The sequence below is a fragment of the Epinephelus lanceolatus genome, chromosome 11, assembly GCF_041903045.1.
Source record: "Epinephelus lanceolatus isolate andai-2023 chromosome 11, ASM4190304v1, whole genome shotgun sequence".
In the NCBI taxonomy this organism is placed as follows: domain Eukaryota; kingdom Metazoa; phylum Chordata; class Actinopteri; order Perciformes; family Serranidae; genus Epinephelus; species Epinephelus lanceolatus.
Genome location: NC_135744.1, coordinates 30,285,072 through 30,305,236, shown reverse-complemented (window position 1 = coordinate 30,305,236; position 20,165 = coordinate 30,285,072). Strand labels below are relative to the sequence as shown.

Genomic DNA, 20,165 nt, shown 5'->3' with positions numbered 1-20,165 from the left:
AAGATGAAAGGATTTACTTTCAATACATTTTTTTCTGAGGAATTAATATGCAATAACAGAGGAGTATTTTTGTATAAATGCTTAAGCGCTTTACTTGATCTCAAGTTAGTTTGCATTTCAGTGCTCTCTTAATCTCTGAGGTCACCTCCACGATGAGGACTGTTGCCTCAGTTCTACTATACATACAACAACCTAATTTTCAGCATTTAAACCCAGTTAAAAACTTAAATGGAATGACTTGATATCCTTCCTAATCCCAAAAATGAAAAAAAAAATGTAATAAAAAAGAAAAATCAATACTTAAAATTAAGCAGCCAGTCGAGCTGCGTACACAGGAAGGAAAACTGTATTCAGCAGTGCAGTCTAGTGATCAGATAAATAACATACTTGTGTAGGACTTGAGACACAAAGGTTAGGACTTAAACTCGAGACGTGATGCCAGCTGACCACCAACGTTGTTACACTTTGATATTTGGTTGAATTTAGGTTGTGACATCAGGTGACTAAAATTCAATGTCAGGACAACATCTAATGCCAGTGTCATTTGATGTAGCAAACTGATGCCAGGTGATGTTGATATTTATTGGTTTTAAGTTGTGTTGTTGAGTAACCAAGTTCCAATGTCCTCTAAGTGTCTCACGCCAACTTCTTCTTCACGTAGAACAACAACATTTAGTTGTGAGGTATGGAAGACAAAACCCAGTGTCTTCAAAATGCTATCCTGTTAGCATCGACACAATGTGAAGTTCTAATGTCATTAGACATTTAAAATATCATCAACCTGATATTCATTACAACCAAAATTTAATGTCTGTGTGACGCAACAATCCAGTGTATCTCTGACGTCTTATTGACGATCTGCACTTGACTCAGCACCAAGACTTGACATTTACCTAAATGGACCTGCATTTGTATAGCGCCTTTCTAGTTTTCCGACCACTCAAAGCGCTTATTACACTAAGTCACATTCACCCATACACACACACGTTCATACCTTGGTGGCTGAGGCTACCATACAAGGGAGCAATTTGGGGTTCAGGGTCTTGTTCAAGGATGCTACAACATGTGGACTGGAGGAGCCAGGGACTGAACCACTGATTGACAGGACAACCTGCGTCTCTTTAGCATCTGCCCAGTGGCTCCCTTTGGCTTTAACAAAAAAAAAAAAAAAAAAAATCATATGGAAATTAATAATTATGTTTTTAACATTTTAATTTTCATTTATCTGTGCTGTAGGTCTTAAGTGATTCTGACATCCAATTGTAAAAATGTGTAGCCTATACACTGAATTAAAAAAAAAACATTTTAACATTTCAGCAACTAAAATATGCAGTCGTCTTCAGCTCAGCGCCTTTGCTCAATCTCAATAGCGGTGGCAATAGTAGTCTTAGTTTCCCCAGCTTGGCTAGCTGTGGTTTCAAATCCAAAAAAAGGAAAAATTTTGGTAGAAAATAGAGTTAAATTGTGCATGAAGAGATCCATTTGCTTTTACCGCCAATTCTGCAAAGTTAAAGTTCCAGATAATCATGAATAGCCCACTGCAGTGCCACCTGGTGGTAAAACATATTAATGAATGGTCATTTAGACCTATTTGTAATGTTGGCTAATTTAGATTCAATAGTCTGTGTTACCTTCATCCATCCATCCATCCATCCATCCAAAGCACCCCAGACGTCCCTCTCCCTAGCGATGCTTTCCAGCTCCTCCTAGGGGACCCTTAGGTGTTCCCAAGCAAGACGAGATATGTAATCCCTCCAGCATGTTCTGGGTCTGCCCCGGGGGCCTCCTACCTTCCTTACCTTCATTATAAGCTTTAATATGTTTTGCGTCTCCATAGATTTTTGGTCAAAAATGGCTGTTTTGATGGTTGCCGACCCCTGACCTATGAGTTCTAAAACATTTTTTTTGCTCCATCTTTGATCCATAAAAATAACTCTAATCTGTCACTCCTGAGTGCATTACTGTATTAAAAACAGCTGATTTGGGGGTGTCCAGTAGCTCACCTTTTAGTGCAGGCACCCCATTTACAAAAGCTATGTCCTTGCTGTAGTGGACACAGGTCGATTGCAACCCATGGCCCTTTGCTGCATGTCATTCCCCCTTTTTCCCCTCATTTGCTCTGAAGCTGTCCTATCAAATAATATCAAAGAAACAAAAATATCAAATGGTTTCATCATAGAATACTGTAATAATTATTTTGTTAAAATAATCTAAAATTTGTCTGGTAATACTGAAATTAACACACTGCAAATTATTCTGTTATCTGATGTTGACTCTGAATAAAACTCTTCATGTACAGTATAACCTACATATATTCTATATGCATTGGCTTTTCTAGTAAAAACTTTGCTCCATGAGTCGAGCATACGAACATAGTTTTGTTCCAGCTGTTCTCTCCAGCTCTACATTGTGTCAGACGATTTGGATGAGTACTCTACTGCCGCCCTGTTAAAAAAAATTGCCAGTCAAAGATATTTTAGAAAAGTGCTGCTATTTTAGAGCAGCTGATATACTACAATTGACCTCGGCATGAACCAAACACACGCTGACACACATTCTCTACACTTTCACTGCAGTCCAGGATTATAAAAAAACATATAATCCATCAGAATTTTCACGTTATTGGAAAGCGCTCGGGGAGGCTGTGGATAATCTCGACCTATGGCCCGCGAATCCTTTTAGTGTGTCCCTTGCATGTCTGTAAATATGTTTTTAATTTGTCTGACTGGAGGGATTCAGCTGATTTATGGCTCAAGCAGACTTCTGACACACATTTTCCTTGAGGCAACGCCATGCTGATATTTAACCCAAATGTTTTTCTTTTGTTTTGATGCTAGTTAAGATGTGTACTTCCCTTTAAGTGTCAGAGGGTTCAGTCTGTCCATGTGTCTCTGAATATCGTGGGTGTGTGAGACTGTGGAAACCTCTACTATACTGCCAATGAGTGAAATGCATAAGATACCTCACGCAGAAAAGCAGTTGGCTCAGCAATTAACTCACAATAAACCTTTATAACTTAATGATGGTGGCTTGTTGTGGTGTTAACATGTGTGTGTGTGTGTGTGTGTGTGTGTGTGTGTGTGTGTTAGTAGCTGTGATGTGTAGACCCACCAGAGTGCATACATTAAAGATTTGTGATGCTAGGAGGTCCCTTATTAACTTGATGCTTAGTAAGTGAGCCAGTGTGTGTGTGTGTGTGTGTGTGTGTGTGCTGAATTTTGCAGCAGTGTGCAGCAGCGCTTTAACAAGTCTGGAAGTGGATTTGGCTGTAGTCCCAGTCTCTCCCTCTGTTTCTTCCCTCACCTCTCCCTTTTTATTTTCGCTCTGTCTTCCTGCCCTCTGCTGTCTTCTCTGACCGTTCAAACTGTAACTCGACCCTACAGTGTTTTTTCTTTTTTGTTTCCATGTCTATTTTCCATCTTGAGTTATTTCATTATAACTGCTGCCTGATAGCATGTCTCCCTAAACTTCCCTGTGAATCCTGTGTGTAGCTTCTCATGCATCACAACTTGCAATATGTTTTTATACACAGATAAACACACACATTTGCTGTACATACATATTGTTACATTATCCCAAACTCCTTATCTAAACTTATTCCCCTCCCTGTTCTGAATTCCCTCCCTATTGAACCTAAAAATAAAAGTGAGGAGAGATTATTTCATGTTTTCAGATGTTAATCTCTCCTCACTTTTATTTCCAGGTTTAATAAACAAAGCTTTATGGTCATAGTATCTGTAACTTTTCATATTCCTGTCTTTGTCCATTTATATGTTAAATTTCCACATAAAAAAAACTGAATCTAACAGAAATATTAAAAATCAATGAATGAACAATTTGATTTCTTTTCAGCGTAGTGATCAGATGAATTAACAACATCCATCGCAATTTACAGCTCAACTTCCTGGTTCAGCTTTGACCTTCCGTACTTACATAGTTGTGCAAGCACAGTTTTCCTCTGCAATATTATTGCCACCATTTCAGGACTGCTCACTTTTTGTTTTATCTACAAATAAAGTGGTTTGTAATTGGCAGCCAAGACAGCGTCACAATGGCTGGTATTGTTCTCACCTTGTGAGTCTGTGTGTGTCATCTTTGCAAAATCTGGTCCTGGAGACACCCATTGTAACGGGAAGTACCTCAGAAGCAGTTTTGAGCAGAGGCGCTGAAAGTTAGGTGGTTGGAAGCAGGGAAGAGGCCACTGGCACCCCCACTTTTCACCCCTGATCTATGCTCCTTTTAGGCAGCACATCACTATATCGCGGCTGGAGTGATCCCATTGCAAGATGTTCTCTAGTTTTTGTTTGACTTCATGTTTTCTTCCAAGTAATTTGGGCTGAATGTCTGACCGCTCAAGTTTCTTGCCTAGTCTGACTTTGCTGTAGTGTTGTCCCAGCGTTTCTAGATATATTTAATTTGGTGGGTATTATAACTGATGAACTGATGAAACTGATGGCCAAGCTCAGTTCACATCCCAGCTACATCAGTTGATCTCAAACAGCCCAATCAACTGATGGAGCGGCTGATCAATGTCATCAATGTCGTCATTCAGGACGCCCTATTTAAACTGCTTTGGCCTGCCTACTGTTGCAGCTTCCTCTGCAAGCTGCTTTGCAACCCGCCTCCACCCCAACTCCTCCTTTTCATGCTGTGTCTGACTTATAAATGTTATTTCTGTTTCTCATTGATGCTGCTCCGTTCTGTTCCCGAGGTTTGCTCTCTTTGCCTTAAGGCTTTCTGTGTAGGCCCAGGGAAAGCCAGAGAGGCCCCAGAACAAAACCATGCTGCCACATACTGTAAATAGAAATGGAGGTTTCCCTTGACTAAAGTGGCCTTGACTGAACTAAAAAAGTAAGCTAAGACAAGTCGTAACAAGCTGTAAACACTGACATTATACATTTGATGAGCATGTCGGAAAAAAGTTGCCTATGTAGACATCCAGCAGACACAAAGCAATGTTAGCATTCATTTGGAGACGTGTTTGTGTTCACCTGATGAATGTCCAACACTCCTTTAACTGTGGATTGGTCTCCAATAACTACTGAGGAATATATCTGACTCTTTAGCTGCTAAATGGTCCACTCTGTTCATCAGCTCTTACAGTTGTTTTGTAGAGCACCAATTGCAGCTGTCAAGCGCCACGACTGGAAACAACACTGATGAGAATCATAACAGTAAGTTGCAGGCCATAAAACCAAATCAGTGAGCTGAAAGATTGTAAACCTACTGCTATTTGTGTGTGTATGTATTGCCATGTGTGGTTGGCGACACACATACGAGTGCGTATTTGTGTACTGCCTGTGCACAGTTGTTTGTTTGTGTGTGGTCCTGCAACCCTACACTAGCACAGAAAAAAAGGGGCTCGAGGAAGCAGGTCGGTCCTTGAGGATTTTCCTGCTAAAATGCTTATTTGAACAGCGAAAAAACTTCACTATATGTGTATCAGGCTTAAGTGCCTTTAAAATGAGACGCTCAGCAACAAGGCCTCCTATCAGCATGCAATCTGCACTCCCATGACCTGTGGAGTTTCCTCCGTGTCCATTAGCTATTGTTTCCCTCCCGGTCCTGCCCCAGGTCCTTCTGCTTCCATACCACAGTCTGCACCCCATAGACCTCCGCACTCGGCTTACAAACCTCCCATGTCTGTTTCCAAATACAATGTCTACCCCTCCCCACTCAGCTCCACACTTTATACATCAGGCTGAGTCTGCTTCCCATACCCCAGCCTTGCTTTCCCCTATTTCCCATCTGTATCATCTCTCCTCCCTGATCCCGAGCCTGAGACCTTTGCTTTGTGGCCCCGGGCCTCAGGCAGGCCACAGCGATAGCCATCTCCTGCTGAAGGTGATCCAGTCTCCAGAATAGGAGGTGGACAATGTCAACAGACTTATCTTCACAGGCCGGACAAGGGAAGTTGTTGTTGTTACTGGAGGGAGAGAGTATGGGGGATAGACACTCAGAATTAGCTCCTGACCCACTTTCTTCACGGCACGTTTCTCTGAAGGAGCTGACCAGAGCAGCCTTCCTCGACGGCTGGTGCCGAAATATTGACAGAGAGACATGCTGATAGTGTTGATTCAAGCCCGTGTGAACAGATGGGTATAGTGTTGGCTGCTTGTAATGTTGCTGTTTCACTGCAGGCTCTCATACAATGGCACACATGGTCAGCATATGGATCACAAAATAATAATTTAGAAAAAAATGCATTATTGCTTTGTTCCACTGTATTTCAGTAAAGATCAAACTCAAATGTCAGGCAGGAAAATCTGAATCGTTTCCACTCAGACGTTCTCCTTCCACTGGAAAATCAAATGTCTTCATGCTTTTAGGGAAAACTGCTTCACGTCTTCATTGTTTTACTTTCTGGTTCTTCTCTTTTTGGATCTCCTATGCCGCTATCGTCTGTCTTCCCCTCCTTATTGCTGAGTCTTTTGCTTTTGCATGGAGCACCTGTCAATCACAGCTTCACCCTGATGTTTCAAAGTCAAGGGTCAAGTGAACAGTATCCCCTCTGAATACTTAACAGTTTTTTCCATGTTTAAAGCATGGATCTATGAGAAAGGATGTATTTTCTTTGCACAATCAAGATTTTATTTGTTCCTTTACTTCTTTTATTATTATTTACCTCTACAGAAAAGTGTCAAACCATACAGTAGCCCCTTCGTTTTCCCGCAGAGCTACCTTTTTGCTAAATATAGTTTGAAGGTAAAGAACACAAGTGAGCACATAAACAGATGTTGTGATTTGAATCCTGCAGTGTCGCCCGTCTAAATGCTTTTCGAGGAAGTGAGCAACATATGGAATTACTATGTGATTCATAGTAAGATGATTAGGTGTGTGTGTGTGTGTGTGTGTGTGCTTGAATGTGTGTGCTCCCAGCGATCACTGAAAAGAGATAGTATGAGCTAGGAATTTAGGTCAAGGTCACACGGTGCCATCTGTTCAATGGTTTCATTTAATCTGGAGGTTTTCCACTTGAAGCAGACGGGTGATCTCTGAAGGTAACAAGCTGCAGACATTTTACTGGATGAGGAATGCTTCTGTTGTATGGAGATGATTCCTCTGTCTGGATTCCTCGTTTGTTTAGTTTTGATCTCAGTGCACCCAAAAATTTCTAGTAAGCAGTTGTTGAAGTGACATACAGCTTCGGTATGGGCGGGTTATGTATGGGTGTGTGTGTTTCAGTCTCAAACAGTAGAGTCAAGTGAGTTGAGCAGCTTTGGCCTGAATGACTGAGTGTTGCTGAAAATAGACGAACGAGATGAGGGAGACAGTGGCAGGGATGAAGAGGAGAAAAATGAGCGGGGAGGAGGAGGAGGAGGAGGAGGAGGAAAGGAAGGGAGAGAGAGAGGGTACATGGTAGCTGAGCAGACATGTAAATTTAAGGAAGCTGGGAGAGGGGAGTGGGTTGAACAAGTCACAGTCTTTGATCACGTGATCTATTAAATCATTGATCGGCCTGAACTCGCCAACCCAGACTCTGTGTGCATTTGCAGTTATTGACTTTTTACAGTAATACTATCACAGAGCAGTAGAGTCGGGGACCAAAAAACCTTGGACAAATGTGTTCAATGTTTAGCTAAAAATTAAATTAATGAAGGCCTTTAGTTTTAATTTGCAATTGTGATTGCGTAATACTTTGAGAGGAAATATACCACCTTTTATGTGAGATGTCCAATCGGCGTTGATGGTAAATGTAGTTGAATGAGGCAATACATTCCTCAGTTTGTGGTATATTGATTGGGAAAGCTGTGATAAAGGTGTAGAAACTCCATTTAGAACAACTTTGGTGCAAGACTGGGACAGAAAGCTGAGTTCACAGCAACAAAATCTGTTGTCCTTCCTGCATCCAGCGCTGTCTTTTTAAGCGACAGTGACGCAGTTGGAGGCAAGGAAGAATTTCAGGCTATTTCAGCTTTCATTTTGGCTCCAGGTTGCCAGGGGGCGTGCTCTAAATGCTGCCCAAAGCAGAACTTCCTTGTTCTCTTTGCAAACTAACAAATAGAACAAGGAAGGAAATGGCATCTGAAAATATGAGGACTGAGGATGTTATGGGTGAGGATACATTTTACATTGTTTCGGCTGACTCAGATATTCAGCCATATTTATTCAGGTCAGAGCATACGGCCACTGGACTGAAAATCTATAGCTGGACAGCTCATTATACTGAAAACAAAAAGCCCACTTTTGTTTGTTTAACTTCGTTCACAGGAGAGCTGTTAAAGTTAAATATCAGCCAAAATGAAATTCTTTCTTTCTGTTTTACAAAGTCATACGAGTAAGATGTTAACACAGTGGTTCCCAAATGGTCCGGCCATGGGTCCAGATTTCTCCTTAGTCATTAGCTTAAGGTCCACACAGGTTAATATATTTGGCATCATACTTGCATTTGGCCATGTCATCGAGCTAGTTTGCTGTCTCTGTCAAGTAGCCGTCACTCACTTTACATCAGGAAACAGCACTTCAGAATTAAATCTCAGTGCACTTTTTGACTGTGACCCACCAGTTGTGAACCACTGTGTCAACAGAGTCTGTAAAGTAATGGTCACTTAACTCCAACTCCTAAGTGTGTATTTTTGGGATAATGGGCCATTGGAATAAAGGCAATTGGTTCAATAGGTAATTTTTCAACCTGTTCGGGTTTCGGAATAATGGGCCTTCGAACCAAAGGGCAGTCCCTGTGGAGAGAGGCTTAGGCTGTGGTTGCATAAGGGACACAAGAGGATATGGCCGGAGATATAAAGAAGATAAACTGGAAAAGACAACCAAGACCAGCAAAGCCGAGAGGTTGTTTTAGTTGGTAAGAATGATGTTCAGGTGCATTATGAGTGTAAAATCCTCTTGAGTCATTGGACAGAAATGATACAAGAGAGGGCTTTGAGCATCTTTGTGACCATCACGTGCAGTTTAAGCAGGATTTCTGAATCATCATGCTGCCTTTCTGACACAATTTCCTAACCTCAAATGATCTGACAGGAAGAAGAGGGAGAAACTTGACCTCCCCCGCTCCACCTTCGCCGCCTCCTTTTTTTCTGCCTCTAGAAGACAAAACCAAAACCAGTCATGTCCATTTCTGTAACCGCTGCTGCAAGATCCGATTGCTCTCCTGGTGGAGACGCCCATGCTCTGTTGTGTATTTGTTCTGAAAGTCAGATCCCGGGTCTGTCCGGAGAACATGTCCATTGTGCTGCTTTGATTGGCTGTTTGAGCCCTGGAATGTGTTAGGTTGGTGTTTTGATTGGCTGCTGCTGTGAGACAGTGTTCCTGTGGTGTTTTCTCTCCCTGCTCGGGGTAGAGGTTGACCTCAAGGACCAGCTTACCATCCACACATCATAGCCTTCAACATCACAGCGGAGAAATACAAAACTGACCCTGGATCAAAGTCACTGGAAGTTTTGTGGTTTTCCCACAGAAGTGTTTAATTTCTGACCTGTGGCCCCTTTCATTCTCACTCTTCTGTCTCTCCACCTCAACCCACAATTCATTGTTTTCCTACAGTTTCTTCTGTCATTTTCAGCCTCTGCCATGCAGTCCAGTTGAATTCCCAACTGCTAGTCAGTAGAGACCGTACTGGAAGTGAGATATTGGTGCTACAAGACACCTCATTCTCTATCCTTCAAAAGCAATTAAAAGATATGTATGATTTTATTCAGCAATACTCTGTACTAATAAGCTGGCTGACTCCTGTGTTTGTAGTATGTTACTTCTATAAAAACAGGATATGTTCAAATTGCAGGCAAATCAATCATTTGTTTCTCAAATCAGATCTTTAAGATAGTTATTTGCAAATGATCAGATCAGATTTGTGTGCCCAGACATCACCAGCCTATCTGCATGGGTTGCTGTGGTAATGACGAACGTGTCAGTAACTACCATTGGTTCCCATGGTCATTAAATTCCTGGAAAAGTTATGAAATTAGAAAAACTGTTTTCTGGGCCTAGGAATGACCTGGAATTAACAGGATGTTGTAGAACAGTTTTGAATATACTGTACATTTTTTCAGCTATTGTTTAAAATATGTTCATAAAAATCCTCAAACATGTCTAACATTGCACAAAATGAGCTCCCTGTATTACTAATTGCTTGATAGATGTTGGAGCATGGAGCTAGGTGGTGATGGCAGTGCTTAACGTGCAAGTAAAGTTAGCAAGCACTAGCAGTTTGCTTATCCACAAATGCCCAGGAAGTGCATGTTCACTTATGTATAATGACCAATATAAAACATGGCTCAAGAGAAAGGCAGACCCTGGCCACAGTGGATGGAGGCTCTGCTCCAAAACCTAAGATGTGATGGTGCAAAGTGGAATTGTGGCCAAATGTAGTTGTAGGGAAACAAAGTGTGTACCTCTTAACATTTGCAAAATGGGCCTGTTTCAAATTGCTTGTTGTCAGTGAGGTGTCCTGGTAGGCTTTTTTTAAACTACTCAAAGTCGTGTAATTGGGGTAAAATATTATGAAGTTGTAAAAAGGTTTTGAAAATGAATTGGTACAATGTGTGGGAAGCCTGAACTATGTAGCTGAACTGGTGACATGGCGTTGTCACCAGTTCAGTTATGTAGCTGAACTGGTGACAATGTTGAAGCATGACAAATGGAGGTCCATCATTGCACCCACCAAACAATCGCTGTCGCAGTTACTTATTTCAGTTCACTTCAGTGTCTGTCCACGGACTGCTGTTCTCCATGTTGTCCCTCATTAGCGCTCTACTAGTTGCAGCATTGATTCTACTCAGCACTTGCGTCACTCTGAATTTGATGTCATCATTGTTGCATTTTGAGTGATCATCAAAAGTCATCAGAAAATCCGATTTGAGCAGCCAGAGCATCTGTACTGAGCTGTATTTGTAGACATCAGATTGAAATCACATTTTAAACCTCCTTATTTGGTTTGGGTTCTATTTGCAAAAATCAGTTTTGATGTGTTTTTGTTTTTTTGTTTGGCTTTCCAGACTTTCTAAAATCAATCTGTATACAATCTGGATATGCCAAAAATCTGATTTGGGTGGGCAGTCTGAACAAAGCCTTAGAGGACTCATAAGAAACAGATTAAAAAAAAGGAATGGTGGACTGAAGCAGCAGGGGCGCCAAGACATCCAGACTTTTAGTCTGTAGTACGGGTCAAGCTTTAAGGTTTAAGATTTAAGAAAGCTCCCTCCAGGGCCTCAGAAGACATTATATCACTCTTTTCAGTGGCAGAGAGATATTCCTCAAGACGAATAAACACAAGCTCACATGTAAAATCAGTGATGTTCCCCCTTTAAAACAAGTAGGCAGTTTTAAAAAAAGACTAATTGTGGACCTTTTCATTAGTGATGCAGAATCGAGGTCTTCTAAATAGAAGATTTTAGTTAAACTTTGCAGTAATTTTGAAATAAAAAAAAAGGCCTTTGTCCCCAAAATGTTTAAGGGTACCTTTTCAGTCCATCTCTGCTCATCCCTCTACATTTATCATATAGAGCTTTAGTGAAGGATTTTAAAAGCACACAAAATGTCAGAGGTACTTAATGTTCTGCTCCTCAGAGTCATGTCAGAGTGTTCTGATCATAAGCCAGTTGTGCCTGAGGTTGGCTGTGATAATGTGCTAAAATCCCTTAATCCTGCAGCCCACACATGACAGCGTTTGCACAGGGAACGCAGGTCACAAGGCAGTGTGTACAATATATGTGTGTATATACACAAACTGAACGCACATGCATCCACTTAACATTATTTTATGCATGCTTGTGTGGGTTCAACTTCATTTTAATTCCCTTGCGTTTTCTATGTATGTCGTTGCGTAACGTAGTACGTTTGTGTCTCTGTGAGTGTTGAGAAAGATGGTCGTCGTGCCGTCACTCTGTCTGGTACCTTCAGGGTTTATGTTACACTTTGGTGTTACGCTGTGTTTCATGGTTGTAAAATAACCTATTTTAGTGTAGGTGTCTTGCTTATGATGTAACTTCTACCACACGCATGCAGCTGTGCAAACAAGTGGAAAATTGAAAATGCACATGCAATCTGTCACACAGACTGTATTTCTATTTCTATGATGGATATTATTCCATAAAAATATCTGCAGGCTTGCTTGTTCTCCTTTGAAGAAATTGCTGCAAATGTACAACTGTATATCAAATAGTCTTTCAAAGCAAAATCTCATCATCGTATCCACATTTTGATGAATAGAAAGTATAGTGGACGTGTCAATGTTCCAAAATTCCTCGGCCATTTAGTTTTTAAGGTGTTTCTTAGGTGACTAAAGGTGTCTGTGTTCCTGTTCCTTTTGTGAAGATCCACAGTACTCACAAACAAAACAGCTGGCCAGGTCCTTCCAAAATTACATCTCGTACAGTCCACTACCAAATCCGTTTCCCATTTCTACATATTCTCATTATATTCCTGTCACTACACACTTCAACACTGCATGACACGGTCAAAAACGTATTACAATCCAAACCAAAACAAACTTAATGTCGTCTTTTACGCAAAACATTGTAAACAATCTCCTTTTTCATGCACACTAAAACTGCCTTACAGCACCATACCTGGTATAAATAACTTATGCCTGTAATCTAGCACAGAAATAAAGTAAATATAAACATAACTTTAGTATAGTCCACTACTATACACCATTCAAAATATACAGAAACTGTTGTGTAAACTTAGATGTCATCAGAATTTATATGCTATGACATAGGAATACAGATATTCTTAGGAAATATTAATATGTAGTCAAGTGGCTCTCGCAGGCTTCCCACCATTCAGCAACATGCCATCTAACAACAAGATATTTAACCCTTATAGCACCTTTTATCTGAATGCTTGAACATTTCCATTTGCCTTAATCGGGATTGTTAATTCTACACTGGTCTTGATTTTGTGATTTTTTAATTCATAAAACCACTTTGATCTCTGTGAGAAAGACTTCAGTACTCCTAAAATCTCCAATAGTCTAAAAACTCTGCTGGAGGAATGGAACATCATTCTATCCTAAAGATAATCCCTCATGTGGTGTTTTGGTGATGGTAGTGATGTCGATCCAAACTCTCCCTCACATAGGTGTTCAGTTGGTTTGAGATCTTGTGACTGTGAAGGTCATACAGACGCATATGACTGACACCATTTGCATCTGCATCTGTTAGGGCCCCGATCACACAGAAAGTGTTTTGCAGGTTGCAAAACGTTAGGGGCACTGCACTACCTTTTTTAAAAATTGAATGCCACTAGTAAAAAACATTTGCTATGCCTTTGCCAGGCAACCACCCCATCACATCCTTAAACTAGCCCTCCCGTGTAATCAATCTATCATTTTTTTATTTCATAGTAATTAGTAGCTCATTACTAAAATGTTCAGGCAGAGGGTACTTGCTATAGCTCTGGTTGAGGGTGAGAGGCTGTCTGCAAACAGTTTGTTGGGCACAAGGAAATGGAGATCTGTGTGAGCACATGAGACTCTAACAAAGAGGTTGGTACCACCGGTTGGTCCAGGAGCTTCACCTCGATAATGGCCGTTTCTAGGCATATTTCAGGATGACTTGGAGGCAATTTGACAACCTTCTGTCTATCATTGGGCTGTATAGTTCTGAGTATCCAGCAACAACTACCTCTAGTTTCTCCATTGTTTACCAACTGTAAACTTGTTTAGTGACCACCCCAGAAGGCCCGCCTCTCAAATCATCCGCTTGGATAATGGGAAAAAACATGACGAAAAAGAGATGACATGGGGTGCTTTTCCGCTCTGAGTTCAGAGCACTCCGGCAAAAACGCCAGGCGCTCAGAGCGCAGAAACGGAAGGCGCTTAGCAATGCAAAAACTGCAACCAAAAAATTCTCATTAAAAACAGTTACAAAAAGCCACCTCCAGATGCTAAAATGCTTTCAGTGTGATCAGAGCCTTATGTTTAATCACTGTGCGCAGGTTTTTCCTTTAAGTTTTCACCCGCCTGTATGTGCTGGACAGATAAATACATGCGTTGAAAGTGGCACATCAACTTCTGTCTTAACCCTGAATGTCTAAAACATCAGGGATATATCAGCAAACCTGCAGGAGGCTCACAGACCTAACTAAAAACTGTAGGCATGCACAGTCTGAAATAAGAAACTCATTTTGTCCTTCATAACTCTCTTTAAGACATTTAGTAGTTGATCATGTACCTTTTTAAAGAAAAAAACACATACGGTACATGAATTAGTCCCATTAGTTCTAGTATTCTCATTTTTTTGTGATGTCTTATACACACACACACACACACACACACACACACACACACACACACACACACACACTGGTTCTCCACCTCCTCTCCTTTCTGCATTTTCCATCCACTCCTTAACATGATTAGTCTCCCACTCAAATATAACCTTGCACAACAGCATCCAATACCTGCATCTCTTTTTGAGAGATCTCTGGCATCGTTGCTCATGAATCAATGCCACACTCACACCGCATATGTTGTGGTCTCTTGTCAGCTGGGAATCCAAACCCACCAATAGAGCTGATTCAACTGTTTCAGATGCTTGCAGCAGTTATTAACCTCCAATCAATAGTACAGCTACAAACAAGACGTTTGATGATGTCTCCTTGAGGCTCGAGGAAATTGTGACGGGCATTTTTTAACTATTTTCACGATGAAAATTGATAGTTGACATATGCCTGTGTAATGTATGCACACAAACTGTAAATATGGGCGATGACTGCCTTTCTTTTGTGTCAGTTTCAAGTAATTATTACATTTCTTCCTCTCTTCACCAACTTCTTTTACACTGAGAATACTGTCCCATTATTCCCAGTCCCCTCCCTGTCATTTTCACCATTTAAACATAATTATATGTGATAGAAAGATACCATGTGACTTGTCTCATCCTATTTACAAATGTAATGCTCGTGAATCCCATTAAGCTGTTTTAAGTAGAAAGGGAAATTTTCGTCAGAAAATTTACTCCATGGGTCATTTATCATGTTTTCTTGCTTCCCCTCGTCCCACACCGGATGTTCTATACGTTGATGGTCTCATCAGTTGACTCCGCTTGAGTCTCCCCTCAGCTCCTTGGTTATTTCCTCCTTTCATTCCTTCTCTCTTCAGCTACTCATTGTGCATCATTCTTTCCCTCTAAAACACTTTCCCTCTCATCGCTGCTGACTGCCAGTGCCAGCCATGAATCTCTGCGGAATATAAATCACCTGTCAGCGGACACCAGGCCGAGTCAGGGCAAGGCAGGGAAAGTAGCAGTGCTAAATGGTGAAGTCCGCCATTAATAACCCTTCCCTTCAACATAATGGGGAACCAGTCCAAATACAGAAATCACTTTTTGGGTGAAGACAAAATTGAGCGATTATTCATAGCCCCGTTTTATGACAGTCAGCCATACCAGTAAAGTGGTATTCTGAGTCCAGATAAGTGCAGGATTCTGCTGACGACTGTGGATGTCAAGCGTGTTTCGACAGGCCGAAATGTTGAATCAGGTCTCTGCTCGTGGATCCGTGCTGACCTGGAACTCAACACCATAAACAGGACATCCGACGGTGTCAGGCGGACGGCAGCTGAGGAGCGTCGTGCCTGGTCTGATCACTCTGTCTGGCATTCCTGGGATAACACGGCAGTAACTCAGAGCTCAGAATGAAATTTCCAAAACTCTGACCTGTCAGAGGAGTGAATGTGACTCAAACAGAGAGACAGCTCAGACGGCTGATGTTTGTGTACTTTCACTATAGGCTGTCAGGCTGACTGGAGCATGAATGCCCCCTGTACTCATACTGTGATGCAAGCACCTACTTGTGCAGTTAAAGGAAAAACTCATGAATTCCTTTGTTCATTTTGTTGTGTTTTTCGTAGCCCCGAAAGATTGCCAATACAACTACAATTAAAAGTCTCTTATATTTGTTGTATCCAGCTTCTTAAAGACACATTGTGCAGGATTTAGGGGATATATTGACAGAAATATAATATAATAAGTATGTTTTCTGCTTTGTATAATCACCTGAGAATAAAAATCGTTGTGTTTTCACTATCTTAGAATGAGCTGTTACAGCTACATAGGGAGAGAGTCCTCATCTATGGAGATCACCATGTCACATAGCCACCTTTTTATAGTACCCAAGAACAGGAAAACCAAGTGTGCTCTAGAGAGGACTGTTTTCGCAATTTCCTGTCATTGCGTTATCGCATCAGCCACCATAATTAGCAGCCCCTCCGCAATAAGAGCACTTGAAAACTGTTTAAATCACTGGGTCTATTTGTTTTAGAGAGGAAAAGACCTCTGTGGATAATTCAGCTCCCGGTGAAAACCTCCTGAACAATGAACACTGAAGGAATTCTATTTTTGGAGAAGTTTCAGCTGGTTGCAATCTAAAATCATCACCACTAGATGCCACTAAATCCCCTTACATCGTTCCTGTTAAAATGAGAATTTGCCGCTGTTCCCTGTGTCCTGTCCTTGTAAACTGGCAGTTTTGGCTGTTGATAAGACAAAATCAGCTACTTTGATGTAACTGGTGGACTCTAGTGTTGTCTGAGTTGTGTTGATATGAAGAGGCCCAGACCATGGATCTCTTAGGAGGCATTCTCACGGCAAAAGGTGAAAACAAAATTCTCCGTCAATTACGACCATATAATTCAAGCCCCTCTCCCATGGAGTACAACAGTAAAAGGGGGAGTTAAGGTGGGAGACACCCCTTTATAGACTACCCCGAAGGTGAACGTAGGAGTCCGGTCTCTCTCCGAAGTCGTCGAAATCCGGCGCTTGGGCAGTGACTTAGGTGTCAGAAACCAACGTCAGCATGATACATGGCCGGTTGCCGTTATAGTTTAATGGTGCCCGGCGGCATCAGGGTAAAACACGGCGGGACTAGGATGAAAGTTAATGCAGCGAAAGTCTGGGGCATGTGGGAGTGGTGGTAGATGGGTCCAACAAACACTGACTTTCACCTGAGAGAGCGGTGTTCAGAAGGTAAGATTCTAAAGTCAAACCCTGTACTGTCTTCCTAAACCTAACCACATGTGTTTGTTGTTGAGGGGAAAAAATGCCAATTAGCGGTGTTGTACTGACGTAGTTCGTTTATTTTGAAAGAGACTGTATGTAAACATTATATTTCCTGTGAAAACGGAAGTGTATTTTGAAAGAACACAATGCATGTTACAGGCAGAACTTGGTGTCCCAGAACGTCAACAACCAACGCACCCAGGGTACCTTGCACGTCACATGTGGACGTGGAAAGTCCATGACCAAACGTTAATATGTGACGAGGTCGGAGTGAGAATGTGTTGAACGTAGGGGTACAAAAACTGAGTATCAAACATTCCACAAGCGCGTAAGGTATTAACAACTGAAACAGATTTTGTGTAATTATAAACCTTAATAATATTACACATGTACATTTGACTTTGTCACACATTACAGCTGTATAATTGACCTTGTTACACTGAGACATTGGCTTGAATTTTGGTAACTTCTGCTGTGTATTTGTCCTAATTTGTAAGATTTAAAATAATTTGGAAAGCAAGTAACATTATTAAAATTATTAAGTCAGTCACGTGAAGCCCAGCATGTCTGTAGCAGCAGTTTGTACAGCTGTCCTGTATGGTCAGATTTGTGACTGAATGACCAGAGATGGTAAAGGAAATTTTCCCTGGTGACACAACCCAGTTGCAACTTGTTTGCGTGTGTGTGTGTGTGTGTGTGTGTGTGTGTGTGTGTGTGTGTGTGGCATGACTGTGTGTTATTAGTGTGTGCATCAAGGGGATTGAAAGAGATCCTTGTTTGGGTAAGTGGGTGGGTTTGGGTAGTAGGGAACATGTTTGGTGTGTGAGAGAGTGTGTGTGTGTGTGTGTGTGTGTGTGTGTGTGTGTGTGAGAGAGAGAGAGAGAGAGGGAGAGAGAGGGAGAGAGAGAGTCTTACACATGGGGAGGGGGGAAACCGCCTCTCACATCTGGCTCGCCATGTCAGAGGTCCAGACTCACGTACTGAAGTTAATGTTGAAACACTGCTGCACCTTCCTCCTGCCAAGATGACTCGAGCAGAGGGGCTGAGGAGGGCACAAATGCTGGATTAATCCAATCAGTATATCTCCAGTGGCTCCAAATCTCTGCGAATACAGGACTCCATCCGCCTCCGCTGGTGCAGGAAGGTGACGCAGCGCGAGAGGAGCTTCATACCAGGTGAAGCGGTGACGACCATTGCGGCAGCCAGACGCAGCAGCCGGGGCGCACTGTCCCAGCAGCCAGCCAGCCGCCCCGGGGCTGTTCACAGTGGATATAAAGGCAGGATTGAGGAATAACGGGTGCTGACGGAGGCGCTGGTTTTAAGTCAGGGGGAATATGCGTCCGGCTGCACCGCAATGACAAGCCAGCGAAGGTCTGCCAAGCTACAGCTGCGGCGGTCGATCAGCGAGCAGCTGCGGGACTCCACGTCCAAGGCTTGGGATCTGCTGTGGAGGAATGTCCGAGAGAGACGGCTGGCAGGTCAGAGAGACAAAAAACAATGGGAATGAAACTTGTTTTAATATGCGGGGTTTGTTCTCATTCATTAGTCTGTCAAATAGATCAAGCTTCACAGCGGCAGCACGAGCGGAGCTGCAACCTTAAGGCACCCGGGAGTGTTTAAATATTTATCATAGATATATCGGGGTCTGGTAATTGATCACTGACCGCATGGAGGGAGATTTGTCTTTTGCTTTCCACCTTTAGAAGACATAATTTCCCCCTGCATTTCTGTTTAATAAGCAACTTTGCTGATTAACATCAGACGGATAAGGAAGACAAAAGTTTATCTCAGTCTATGTGCTGCATATAGCCTCTGTTATGCCTGTAGCGTCACGCGCAGCGCGCTCCCTGATATTTTGGGAAGGTCATTGTCAAATTTAGTGCTGAAAGCAGCGCAGGCATGTGCTGTGGATATGAGTGCAGTCTGCTGTGGCTTCAGATGCCAATCGCTCACTATTTGTTTAGCTGTGGAGAATTGTTTATTTTGATTGTTGCAAGACAGAGATTTGATATCATGGGTTTCGTGTTTCATGCAAATCTGTCTGGAGTCGAATATTCTGTGTACGCGCCAATGCACCAAGTTTGGAGGGTCAGCCGGGTTGCTCTATATTTACAGTGGCCTGGATGCGCAGAGTTGGATGTCTCTCTCTATCGCAACTGTGCGCCAGAGAGGGAGGAGAAGGAGAGGGCTGCATCTGTCTCCTCGCTTTAATGTAATTACCGAGATGTCAGCCTCTTAAGCAAATTAAAAGATGAACATTCCCACATTCACGACCCCTCAAACCACCACAGGCCACCATATCAGTCAAAGTCACACTGCCTGTGTGGGGTATTCAAGTGCATACAGCAGTGATGAATCACATGTGTGTGTGCATGAAAAGGAGAGGCATTGTCATTGATCATTCTCATATTGCTTCAGTGATGCTCTGCACACAATTAATAAGAGAGCAATAACAGTCAAATGGAGCATCACAGAACACCTGCTGCCCTGGTAATCCTCTTTACCCTAATTTCTCACCGCTTCATCCTGTCCGCAAGCCAGAGCCCAAAACCTCCTCCACCAGCCCCTCCTGTACTCAGCCCACTGCTTAACCCATCAGCTCACAAGGCACACAGTTCACATCTGTCTGGATCAGACTGTGAGATGGGGGATCCTTAAAACGTGCACATGTGGCCTCAGCGTAGTATTCAGCAGTGTACTTTCCACTCTGTGTTGGGAGTTTATTGCCAGGTACAATGAATTTGTTATGAGAAGCTTTAAGTAAAAAAATCAATACAGCTACTTTTAGAAACACAGTAGCAAAAGAGCACAGCATGCTTAGCAGTGGCAGTAGCTCAGTCCATAGGGACTTGGGTTGTGAACCAGAGGGTCGACGGCTCAAGGCAGCTTGAAGCATGGGCACTTCAAATCTTTGCAATACAATAGACATTGTTTATTGATACTAATCACAAAGGCATAAGCAGAAGTGAAAGAAACCTTTAAAATCAAGGCACAAACGACTACAAATTAGGAAAAAGCTGCAGGTCTCATTTTAAAAAGAAGCTTTAAGCTTTAAGAAGGTTTTAAGTGATCTAAAGGACGACACTAATGTAACCAGTCTGAGCTCCACAGTATCTCCAAGCTTCAGGACTCTGACTGTCAAAGCCTGGTCACCTTTAATCTTTGACCTCTAGACTTAGATACAGCCAAGGGAGCCCATTCCTGAGCATG

The 20,165-nt window shown here is 42.2% G+C and overlaps 1 protein-coding gene across 3 annotated transcripts in view; it reads left to right on the top strand.

Annotated features, from left to right (window-relative positions):
* Positions 1-20,165, top strand: part of stard13a (StAR related lipid transfer domain containing 13a) — a 78,209-nt gene that overhangs the window by 24,892 nt on the left and 33,152 nt on the right. Inside the window, exon 1 of one of the 3 annotated variants that reach the window (XM_033645690.2) lies at positions 17,895-18,433. The exons of the other annotated variants lie outside the window; for them this stretch is intronic. Within the exon in view, the coding sequence (XP_033501581.2) occupies positions 18,310-18,433 (124 nt within the window). The 5' untranslated portion in view covers positions 17,895-18,309. Of the gene's footprint in view, positions 1-17,894; positions 18,434-20,165 lie in introns of those variants that run through there. 3 annotated transcript variants of the gene reach the window in all.